Source organism: Loa loa, assembly GCF_000183805.2.
Source record: "Loa loa unplaced genomic scaffold supercont3.350, whole genome shotgun sequence".
In the NCBI taxonomy this organism is placed as follows: domain Eukaryota; kingdom Metazoa; phylum Nematoda; class Chromadorea; order Rhabditida; family Onchocercidae; genus Loa; species Loa loa.
In genome coordinates, this window is record NW_018108530.1 from 50,254 (window position 1) to 62,630 (window position 12,377).

The window sequence follows — 12,377 nt, forward strand, 5'->3', positions numbered from 1 at the left end:
GAGAGAGGGAAAAAAGGAAACTCAACTAAGATTTATTCTATTTTATAGAAAAAATAAACTTCGAAATAATTTCATTAAGTAAAAAAGAAAAAAAATTTTCGGAAATTTCAAGCATTTTGTTTAACTAAATCAAATATTTTTTTTTTGAAAAAAAATGATTCTAATTTACATAAAAGCAATTATGATTGTTATCAGAATTTCATACATTTTACTTGAGCTTTACCTTTTTTTTTTAAAAAAAAAAAAAAAAATTCACGATAGAATCCTCAGAATCAGAATACAATCTTCTCACTCTTTGCTAATAATATTGATGTATTAATTTTTATCTAATTTTAATTAATTTTAATTTTTGCTTTAAGTAATAATTAAACGAATAAAATATTGTTTTTTTTATTTTGTATGCTTGTGATAAATTTTACTCATTTAATTATTTATTAATTCAAATAATCATTAGTAAAATTTGTTGTATATTACTTAAAATTAAAGGAAAATATTTGTTGGAATCAATCGATAATAATAGGCAAGATTTTAATTTAATCATTCCCTAATTGAGAACATATATGATACAAATAATGCTTATCATCCAAAAAACAGTGACAAAGTTATAGTACTTGTTTTTTTCTTTTTGATATTAGCCAATACAAATGATAAAATCAAATTATCGATTAATTATTTTCCGATGATTATTTGTTAAAAGAATAACTCTGAGAAATCCCGAGAATTTAATTCCTTTTTTTTTAATGGGCATTTATTGACATATACAAATAGTTTGTATGATGGATCCCAAAAAAAAAAAACTATCAAATGTTTACTTTTGATGAGTTTAAAAACAAAGCCAATTATGCATCAAAGATGATGTTCAGAAGAAAATAATGAAGAAGATGGAAATATCCGGTTTACGAAAGTAATGGACAAGATGGGGATATATCCGGTTTACGAAAGTAATGGACAAGATGGGGATATCCGGTTTACATGTATGTCCAAAGAATGACATGTTGTCATAAGTATTAAGTAGTAAAGAGTATATCCGATAGGTAAAGAGTAAATTAACATGATATATACCCTTGAAATATACATTCTTCAAGTAATGAAATGTTGAATTTTATGAGAATTATAGTTGGTAATTTTAATTAGATTAATAAATTTGTTCACTACTTCCTATCCATTATTCATTTCGAAATTCGAATTTCGTCAACAATTCAAATTTCCGAAAATAACATATTCGTTTGGTTTATAAATTTTATTAATTCATAGATTTGTGATTAAATTAATTAAATTGATATTAAATTTGAATAAATTAAGATAAATAATAGAATCAAATGGAAATATTTCCCGCATATGTTTATATATGAGTGAACAACGATTCATTATCTTAGCAAGTTTTTTTTTTTTTTCTATAGAGTAAAGTAATAAGTAAGTTACAATACACAAATAGCTTGATTTCTATACGATAGGGACAGGATACAGTCAGTAACTGACTAAACAATAAAATGCTGTTTTCAATGGATGAAAAAGTTCTCAGTCTATTAAGCAATACAAAATTAGACTTGGCCGTAATATCAGTATCGAAAGCTAGGCATATTATAGCTGGCCTAAACAAGCCAAGCTCTAGAAGGCCGGTCGTCATATTGAACTGGCCCATGCATTTTAATACTTAGCAGATGTTTCCGGAAAATGACTTAAGCGAGAGAGATAATATAAAGCGGTGGGATAATTGTTTTCATCCCGATCCGGTCCTAGTATCATCCAATGGACAATTGACGGATTTGCGGTATATTTATGCGGGGTGTTCTTCGGGATTTCCTATTGGGATTTTACGGGGGTTAGTTCCGATTTTTCTTAGCTCTAGCTATTTTCGAATTTTCTGAATATGATATGTGATGTTAAACACTAGTAAAGTTACGAAATTGCTTTGTGGTCATTAATTAAGGTGTGAATTTTTTTTTCCGTATCATCCATAGCGACGATGATTAATGTATCTAACAGACTAGAAGGAGATAGCTAAGTAAATCTTGTAAACTTTAAATAAAAGGTAACTAAATTAATAACTGGAAGTTAATTAAGTAAAGGGAATGAGGGAATACCATCACTTATTGGTATTATGTTTATTTTTGTTTTGTTATTTAACACTTACATTTTAATACGACATTTAGGGACATCTTTTATATTGATGGAAATAAGGGCATAGGAAGAATAACAAACGTAATGCTGCCTAAAAAATTAGATAGAATTATGGGTACATACATATAAATGTAGGTAAGCATATTAGTGTATATTATAAATACAACAGATGCATGAGTATGTATAGGTAGTGCAAATAAAACCTACTCACACTTTGCTTTTTACTTTCTATTTCTTTTCTTCGTTGCAGAAATTTGGTGATGTATGGATGATGAATAAATTGTGGTCTAATACTCGGTGCCATATTACATATTTATGTTTACATGTACGTCGTTTATCGGCACAGCAAATTCGTTTATCTTTCTTAGAGTATTTTAAAGAACATGATCATACATACGTGCCTTCTTCATCCGTTATTCCGGAAGATGACAACTCCGTTACATTTGTTAATGCCGGAATGAATCAGGTATGAGCTTTGAAGTAAGTTATATTAGCTGTACAAAATTATGCAAAGATCTAGTGATTTGTTGAGGCTTCAGAAATTTGATTAACTATCATTGGAAATTTCGAAAATTTTGGTAAGTGTCAAGCTGTGCTATTTATTGGTTTGATAGAAACTATTAGGTCGGATGCCTGTTTAGCCTTCGGAAAATGCCTGACTTAGCTAGAAGTTTTCGAAATTGTAGAATTTAATATATCTTTTATATTTTCCTGTTTTATCTTTCTTTTGATTCTAAATAACGTGTTTTGTTTATTCATCATACTCGTGTAATTTACTCAGTGACTAAATCATAGAACTACTATGATGCATTTTGTCATTTGACTACTTTCAAGTCTTACTTCTGCATAACTGAATGAATAAACACAACTTTTGAATAAACAACTTCTCATTCTGAAAGAATGAAACGATATCTAACCATTTCTGATATTTTCAGTTCAAGCCACTTTTTCTGGGTGCTAAATTTACGGAAGGCAAATTTGCTGCTTTGCGTAACGTTGTTAACTGGCAAAAGTGTATTCGTGTTGGTGGCAAACATAATGATTTTGATGATGTTGGCCGTGATTTGACGCACCATACATTTTTCGAAATGCTAGGAAATTATTCATTTGGTGGTTATTCGAAGGTTGTAGGATATGATGCATTCTTATTCTGTTTTTCATTTTCTGTATTTTGAATTCTGACTTCCACTTTGTTGCTGTTGGAAGATATCGAAGTAATGCAAATTTTACAATTTATTATGACAATAGTAGGCTTAAAATGACTTAAAAAACAAAATGAAACAAAATGTAAAAAAAAAAATATGAAACAAAATGTTGTTTTAGCCATCGACATTTCAGGTTTACGTGTTAGCTCTACTTAACTATGGTTTTTATGTATTCTGACCGAAAGAATGAATGGATACTATAATAGATGGGCTAGGAACATAGTATAATCTGTGCTACGGATTGAGAGAAGCTTGAAGTCTTCAGCTTTGTTTTGAAATCTCGTATCGAAAGTTCTGATCGACCCGGGAAGTTTTCTTTTTTTAGGCAGAAGCGTGTCGGTATGCGTGGAACTTTCTTACAGATGTCCTCAGGATACCAGCTGATCGGTTATATGTAACGTATTTCAGTGGAGATGAAAACCTGAAATTAAAGGAAGATCATGAATGCCGCGATATTTGGATTAAGTTAGGGTATAATTAGGAATTTTGCTCCAAAATCCGCATGGTTTACCATAGTGTTGCCATCTTTAGTGATAATATATCTATCGACTTTCATCTTTTGCAGTGTTCCCGAAGATCGTGTTCTTGGCTGTTGTTTTAATCATAACTTTTGGGAAATGGCTGAAACTGGCCCATGTGGTCCGTGTACAGAAATTCATTATGATCTTATTGGTAATCGAAAGGCACAAAAACTTGTAAATTCAAATAATCCAACAGTAGTCGAAATTTGGAATCTTGTTTTTATGCAGTTCACCAGGTAATGTTTTCATGATCTCGCTACTTCTGTTATTATTATTGGAAGGAATTTCAGCATTCCTGGAAAGTTTCAGTATTTTTGTTGTTGGGATTCAGAAAAATTACAAAGCATGAATAGAAAAGAAAAAGTGAATAAAAAAAAAAATAAATAGTCTACAACAGTTTATCGCAGGGATATGTCAGGCAGAATCAGTAGTTTACCAACGTTGTACGTAGATTGCGGGATGGGCTTCGAACGATTAGTGAGTATTGTCCAAGGATTGCGTTCTGCTTATGATACCGATCTTTTTCTTCCATTAATGGAAATTATTTGCAAGGTTGGTTTTTGGGTTTTCGGATTTTTATTTAGTTTAAAAGTTTTCAGATTTTATGTTTATTGAAATCATATGGTACTGATGAATGTCATCTTATTTTTTCTGCAAATTCAAAATTTCTAGTATTCTAAAGTCGGAAGATATAGTGGACGATCGGGGGATATCGATACAGCATATCGGATTATTGCGGATCATCTTCGCGCTGCTTGTATTATGATTTCAGACGGTGTTGAACCTGGTTCACGAAATCGAGGGTTAGCTTCTCTCTAGGACGCATTTCTTTAATGATGAAAGTATCAGTACTTCATGCTTGTTTATTATGATATCCAGTATTTGATGCCAAAAGTTGAATCAAAGATAAGATTTCCGTTGATTTTGCCATATATTTTTTCATCTTCATATTTCTGTTCATTGCTCCTGCTGCACACTTTATAATTCCGCAGCCGTATATTTGAAGCAGTTAGTTCCAAATTTCGAAATGTTTCTGTAATTATTAATTCAACTTTCACTAGTATTCTTTTTTTCCGAGCAGTATTTCTTTAGATAACATCATGTTTCCAGGTATCATCTTCGACGGGTTTTGCGGCGTGCCGCATTAAATTTGACATTAACACTTGGTGCGGAGCGCGGGACGTTGGCATCTTTAGTGCCTGATTTTGTTAATCATATAGTATGTTCAACCATATAATTGAGTTTTCATGTGAATGAACTGAATCATTTTTATCAAGCTTTCAAGAGATTTTTTCTTTTTTTTCTACTGCTCATGTTCAGACTTTATTGTATGACAGCGTTGCGGCATGTGAAACTATAATAGTCAAAACGGTTATGTCTGAGGAACAGTTGTTTTGGAAAAGTTATGACAAAGGCACCAAATTACTTGAACATAATATTGCATCTCAGCAACATATACTACCAGGTATGACTGTTCTTTTTCAGACAGAGATTAATAGTTTTTATTTCCTTAAGTCAGATTAGTTTTCAAGTTCAGCAGAACTGCACGGTAATTCGTTGCTGCGTGCTTCTACTAATTTCGCCACTGTGCACTAATTGCTTGAAGCGGTTCAGTGACAAAGTACGCTTAAGTTACCGTTAGATATGGATAAATCATTGATGTTAGTTGTCATTCCAATTATATAATTTTCGCTATAACAAATATAATCATATATTTTCATCACGCATGAAAACTATGTTATATACCGAAAATTTATATCAATTTATTTAGGAGAAATTGCATGGATGTTGTCAGGAAATTATGGTCTTCCACTGGCAATAATTCAAAAAGTATGCAATGAAAAAGGGTTGAAAGTCGATGTGGATGGATTCCACCATTGTCTGACGAACTTTCAGGTGATTTTTCTGTTCAAATGTTGTGTTGTCTAATGAGTGCTAATTTCGTTACTCGTTATCTCGTTTTTATGATATTTTTTTCATCTCTTTGTAGTTTTTTAGTTCTGGGAGTTAAAGCGAAAATCATAGAAGCATAAAAGCAAGCATAAAACATATATATATATATTTAAAAAAAGATTGGCTAATATGTATAAACAGCCCTAAATACCTCTAAATTGTTTATGTTTCTGCTAGCTAGAGTTTTCAGCATTGGAGCTATTTTTTATTGAAGAATATACCTCTGATAGGGTAAGCCTAAATACCTATCCATCGGAGGTATACTATTTTATAAAACTGAAAGTTCACGGTATAAAATTCGATTAAATTTCAAGTTTTATGAAAGAAAGCTGCCAGTAGGTTGTATATATTTTTATTGATAAAAGAAAATTTTGCAGAAAACTCAAAAAGCCGAGGAGGAGCCTTGGCAAAAAGTCGATTTAGAGAAAATGATGCTGAGTGGTGTAAAGGCAACCGACGATTCAGAAAAATATTGCTGCAAGCGGATTAAATTGGGTGAATATGGTATACAACTTTTGCTTTTTGGTCTTTTTAATCACAATGAAAATCGATCTAGATTTCAAAAACCTTAGATTACCGAGGTCTTTGATTCATCGCATGCCTTAATCTTTAAATAGCGCAAAATCGATCAGACATACGCATGCTTTTCTTATCGTTGAGGAAATCAGACTTTATATCAGATAAAAGCATAACAGATACATTTGCCGGTAATTTCAACTGCTCTACTTAACTCTCTTGAGAATTTGTTTTTAAAATGAAGAATTTGCTTAGAATTGAATTTATAAAAAAAAAGTTTTTAGAATTTCCTAGCAGAACAGGTGCTGTTGTGGCAATCTTTGATGTCAATGGTAAAAGTGTAATGGCACTTAAGTCGGGAGAAGGAGGATCTGTCGTTATGGATTCGACGGTTTTTTTCGCTGAACAAGGAGGACAGTTGTACGACAGAGGCATCCTTCGAGATAGTTTAAATGTGATTTTCATGTCTCAGAAATGTAGGGTTTCTAAGGCAATATGTACGCTCCAGTTTCGCTGAGTTCTGATATAAAATGTAAATGATTTATGTTTAAATAATCACTTTATTGATTATCTTTGAAAAGGTGGACAAAACCAAGTCATACAATATTGTAATGAACAGAATTGCGAAAGAACTGATGTGGAGCGGTTTATAACTCTTTTGTCTTCAAGGATCGTGCATTACGGTTTATAATAATTTTTCGTATTTTTTCTAGAATGTTATATTTACTGTAAATAGTGCTAAAAGGCGGAATGGTTATATCATCCATACAGGGGAAGTAGCAAATGGCCAAACATTGGAAAAGGGCCTGAACTTGGTGCAAATTATAGATCCTGTAAGTTTGCAATGATTTCAAGTTTTCTTGTTACTTCCAATCATCCTCAGTCATTATCATGAAAAAAAAAAGTATCGTTTCTACTTCTTACCTGCGCATGGTTTCCACTGTTAGGTATAGTTGAGAATACCTTGTTTTATTTAGCATTTTATGGAATATTGCACTAATGGGGATTAAGATATTTGCTTTATCTCCCCAAAATTTCAAGTTCAAACAAGACAGATTCTTTAATCCAGATAGGTTTATTTATTGATCCTTACAAGCTATGTCTTGATTTTTGTCACTGACGAGAAATTTCTCCCTTGAACAAAAGTCGTCTTCATCTTTTCAGAAGCAACGGTTTTCGCTAATGTGCGGTCATACTGCCACCCATATTTTACATTTTGCGCTTGAAAAAGTATTTGATGCATCAGTGCGTCAGATGGGTTCATTTATTGGTCCTGACAAGCTGCATTTCGATTTTTTTGTTCCTGATGAAAAATTTACCCTTGAGAAGGTTTACTTTTCGTTCATGAGAATTAATAAACAGTTTTCCTTTGTCAATCTGTGCAATATATCCGTTCTTCTGTGTGGATGACAAAATTTTGTTTCCATCCTTCTTATATTCCTTCTACTGAAATCCCTTCGTTGAGGGTTCAAGACCAAGCTTTTACCAAAACTTTATGTTGCAGAGCTTTTACCCTATCTAGTTTCTTTTTTCCTTTTTTTTTTCATCTGTTGACCACAGTCTTGCAAAACAATATGCCGGTATTTCTTATTTTTGATATGTGGGAAGTTTCAAATTGAGCAATATTTAGGTGCAGCAAATAAATCGATGTTGAATTTTGCTCCAGACATTCTTCTAAGGAAAAAATTTTTATTTACGGATCTTTCCGAAAATTAAGTTATATAATGCATAGACTATCGTGTAAAATAACTGCTTCGTTGTTGTTGTTCTTCAAAGTGATGTACTATGAAGTCCCGAAGAAATAAAATTAACAAAATGGATTGTAGATCGAAGAAGTAATGGCAACGGTGAATATGATTATTGAAAGTAACCTAAATGTTACGGTAAAATACATTTTGCAAAATGAACTAGGGTCTATGCACAAGAATTTCTCTGCCTTTGACATTTCGCAGGTATCAGTTTCACCCTTTCAGTTTTGTATATTGGTTGATGTTTAGAATTTTGGAATTTTAGAAATCGAATCAGCGATAAATTTCTTAGGAATTAGTATTTGTGGATAACCTTTTTCCCTGATATTTTTTCTTTTTCCTTTCCTTGATATTCATTTATTGTCAATTTATTCAGGAAGCAGCCTTCGATGGCTCATATCGGATTATTACGATTGAAAGCTCACAATTACTTGGTCAAGATATCATCGAGCCATGTTGTGGGACGTAAGTCTTACTGCATTTATTTTTTGAGTGATAAATTTTATATATCTCCGTAGTAATGGGATTTTCAGTTTTTGCTAATGTAATTTTGTTTAGCAATACAGATTTTTATAACAATTTTTTAATTTCGATTTCAGGTTCTTTCCTAATCCTTATCTATAATTATTTTGTGATTTTCCTTTAGCTCTGTTTTCCGAGTTAATTATTTTGAAACACCCGTGGTAAAAATTATATAGGGTCGTGTATTCATAATCTCAAACTTGCAGGCATGTTTGCAATACAGGTGATATCGGTCGATTTGTTATAATTGGACAGAAATCACGAAGTGCCAATGTGCGTCGAATTTATGCAGTTACAAACACTACTGCTCTAGAAAGTATTCATAATGCGACGAAGCTCAACAATGAACTGTCTCATGCGTTGAGCGACTTTAGTGAAACCTTCATCGATACACATAAATTTATGAAAGTTGGTGATTTGTGGATTTTGAGAACTTTGAAATTCCAATTCCTCAACTCTTATTTTTTGTTTCTTTTCCACGACTAGGGCAAATTCGTTCCTTGAACAGTTTTAGAGTTGTTGGAATCTACTGAATATCTAATTCTTCCGTTTTTATTTTGCAACTTTTATTTGTTGATTAATATCCTGAACCTAGATATTTTTTTTTTTCTAGGAGTTTCAAAAGAATCTTCCATTACCATCCAAATCCACAATATATGAGATGCTTAAAACAGTGAAGAAGAGGAATAAATACCTGAGTCGCAAGACTCGCTCATCTGATGCGAATTAGCACATCGTAAAACTGATACATACCTTTCACTGAAACAATCTTTTACTATTGCAATAGTCTTATTTAAGCATCATTTTGTAACAAAAAAAAAAAAAAACTCAACTAGCTTAAATATGATGAAAGATTCAAGTAATGCAAACAAAAATTCTGATGTGAAAGGTTTTCATATCTTCCAGCGATTGTTTTGGCATTCAAATTGCGTATTATTTTGATTATTGTATTATTTGCACTCAAATAAAAGGTATGATTCTTCCTCTATACCACCGTCTTGAATCCCCTTATGACTTCGTTTATTTTTGCGCAAATAATTTCATATAAAAAGAGGAAAAGGTGAACTATTTCCAAATATGCTTGGAATTCAGCTAGTATGATGATCGCCCGGAGCGTATGAAACCCATAATAGACTTTGATTTTTGTCATTTGAAGATTCATCAGACAGGGCTGTTGATTTATTCTTTGACTTGTTAATAACTTTCTTTGAAATGAATTTGGAAAAAAAAAGAGTCTCACAAGTTTTTATGTTTGTTTTACCAATTATTCCTATGAGCTAGCTTCTAGTTTTTAAGTTAATTCCCGGTCTTTATATCAATATTCGGCCTTATTTTTTTACTAATTTCTTTATTTACTAATTTTTCTTTCTTTTTTTTTCTTTTTTTGCTTCGATTACCATTCAATGAATTATTTGTTTTTTTAACCATCATTTATTTTGCTCTGATATAGTTCTAGGTAGAGAGGGAAAAGTTTTTGTAATTTTTTTGTAATTTCTTTTTAGGAACTTGCTGTTACCAGATGTTCGTAGTTGAGGTGATACAACGCTATTCTTAGCTAATACCGGCAAAATAAATCGGAAGAGCGGATAATTGGTAAAGAGATATTTATTTATTTTTGATGTTCCATCCGGTTCCTTAAATATAACAACAAGTGCCGGACATTCAATCATTAATTATAAAAAAGAAAAAAAAAAAAAGGAAAAGTGCTATTAGTATTTTACTTGTAAGGATTGTTCATCTACCAGTTAGTTTGTCTTATTCAACAACATTCCCACACTTTTCTTAATCTTTTTCAAAAATCTTGTTTTAGCGGTATCTTTTGCAAGTTATTTTTTCCTAATAATGATGACGAAATTTTGTTTTTTATAAACTCATGGATAAAACTACCCTAATGTACATTTACATTTCGATCATATTTTAATTTTAAAAAATTTGATCACAGATTACTATCATAAAATTGTTGTATAAGTAAGTTTTTTTTGTTTAATACAAAATACATAGCTTAAATATATCAGGTGATATTTTTTAAATATAATTCTTAATGGTTTTATCAGAATTTATTTTTTTATCATTTTTATCATCACATCTTTTTTTTTTCGCACACGTTTACATGAAATTAATGATGCTAATCTTTGATCAAACTTTTTAAAATTATAATACAATTGAAATGTAAAAATTCTTTGGATGTATTTAAATTTATAAAAAAAAAAAAAAAATTATCTTTTTACTCATGAAATGATCCAAGTATAAAATGGGATGAAATATATTAAAATGTATATTGCATTTCTAATAAAATTATTTAATGTAATATATTCATGGATATTAAAGATGTATGATAATTTTATACTAATGTATTATGCTTCATTAGCTAGTAATAGTGATATATAATGGAAATATGAAATCGTCTAAATAAATTTATTTATTCATTAATTAAATTAATCATTTATTTGGATTATTTTCATTTATCATACATACACATATTGCATACACATACACATACACACATACACATACACACACACATATTCACATATACACACACACACACACACACATACACATACACATACAGACATAGACACATACACACACATACATACATGCACATCATTGGTTATCTATTATTTTTGGAAAATTTTTTTGAAAAATATCTTTTTGGTCATGTATTCTGTATTCAAATAATTTCTTAACATTTTAGCTCTTTTCCCAGGTAAATAAGATGATTTTGTATTCAAATAATTTCTTATCATTTTAGCTCTTTTCCCAGATAAATAAGATTGCATATTTTCGATCCTTCCAGATATTTCCCGAATAATTACAGTCATATTCTTTGGTTTGTTATAAATGCGGGAAAATGCCCCCTCCAGTACTGTGAAAGCTTCTATGATCAAGTTACTGGTATTCCCGTGCTTAATTCATGAATGGAATGAAAAGAAAAAAGCGGCATTATAAATTTATCAGTGCTCACCTTTAGGGCGCCATCTATAATGCAAATATATGTATTTATGTGTATATGCGCATATATGTATGTGTATGTATATGTATGTGTATGTATGTATGTATGTATGTGTGTGTGTGTGTATGTGTGTAATATGCGTGTATATGTGTATGTCCATATATATATGTATGTATGTATGTGAATTATATGTGATTGTATGTATGGAATGAAAAGATATAAAGGCCTTAAGAAAGAAAAACTTTCTACTGATGGGTTTTGCATACCTTCCCTGTATCATTTATCATCACTTTTACCATTTCATCCATTAAAAAATTATCGTCTTGCTGACCATTAATACTTACATACAAAAATTACAACACACACATACACACACATACATACATACATACATACACACACACACACACACACACACACATACACACACACAAATGCTTCAAACATTCAGTCTTAAGTATTATTTCTCATCATTTCATGATTCTCATACATTCTCACTACCGTAATGATATTGACCATTTGATAGCGCAACAATATATTTTTTTTGTTTTTTTTTTTTTTTTAACAATGAATTAATTGATAAGAAAAATGTGTCAAAATAAAATTTTAAAGAGTGAAAGAAGAAAAGGAAAAAAAAACATAAAGGAATTGCAATGATATTTATTAATTAATAAAAGAATAATTAAAGTTATTATTGTATGATTAGAAAAATAAGTTAATCATTTTTGTAATATAATTAATAAAGCTTATTGTTATTATTAATTGCTACAGTGTATATGCCTAAAATTTGAATGACATTTTTGTATTAATAAAAAACCATTGTTGTCGTTTTATT

At 30.6% G+C, this 12,377-nt stretch overlaps 3 protein-coding genes across 3 annotated transcripts in view; 2 read left to right on the forward strand and 1 right to left on the reverse strand.

Moving 5' to 3' along the window:
- The window catches only part of LOAG_18534 (malic enzyme), a gene marked incomplete at both ends in the record, with an annotated part of 6,520 nt that extends 6,463 nt beyond the window's left edge, over positions 1–57 (forward strand). Inside the window, one exon of the mRNA XM_020451197.1 lies at positions 49–57. Coding sequence (XP_020305045.1) covers positions 49–57 — 9 coding nt within the window. The remainder of the gene's footprint in view (positions 1–48) is intronic.
- A 1,692-nt stretch (positions 58–1,749) lies between these two features.
- On the forward strand, positions 1,750–9,492 carry LOAG_08551 (alanyl-tRNA synthetase). The gene is made up of 18 exons (XM_020447727.1): positions 1,750–1,822; positions 2,372–2,587; positions 3,057–3,245; positions 3,652–3,797; positions 3,892–4,083; positions 4,255–4,399; positions 4,520–4,650; positions 4,958–5,066; positions 5,168–5,312; positions 5,619–5,743; positions 6,178–6,304; positions 6,601–6,770; positions 7,030–7,149; positions 7,481–7,645; positions 8,143–8,268; positions 8,441–8,529; positions 8,793–8,994; positions 9,200–9,492. The coding sequence occupies exons 2-18, from the start codon at positions 2,390–2,392 to the stop codon at positions 9,314–9,316; spliced, it is 2,496 nt and encodes an 831-aa protein (XP_020302074.1). The 5' UTR covers positions 1,750–1,822; positions 2,372–2,389; the 3' UTR covers positions 9,317–9,492.
- Positions 9,493–11,485: 1,993 nt separating this feature from the next.
- Positions 11,486–11,842, reverse strand: LOAG_08552 (hypothetical protein; the record flags this gene model as incomplete). The annotated part of the gene is made up of 1 exon (XM_003144082.1): positions 11,486–11,842. A coding segment is annotated over exon 1 (321 nt), but the record flags the coding sequence as incomplete, so codon positions are not given.
- Between the last annotated feature and the right edge of the window lie 535 nt (positions 11,843–12,377).

Bases quoted from the DNA above. Each gene is read 5' to 3' on its own strand.
- LOAG_08551 (XM_020447727.1), top strand. From the start codon at position 2,390: ATGATGAATAAATTGTGGTCTAATACTCGGTGCCATATTACATATTTA. The intron at 5,313-5,618 runs GTATGACTGTTC...CAATTTATTTAG, and splicing joins TCAGCAACATATACTACCAG to GAGAAATTGCATGGATGTTG. The intron at 6,305-6,600 runs GTATACAACTTT...AAAAGTTTTTAG, and splicing joins GATTAAATTGGGTGAATATG to AATTTCCTAGCAGAACAGGT.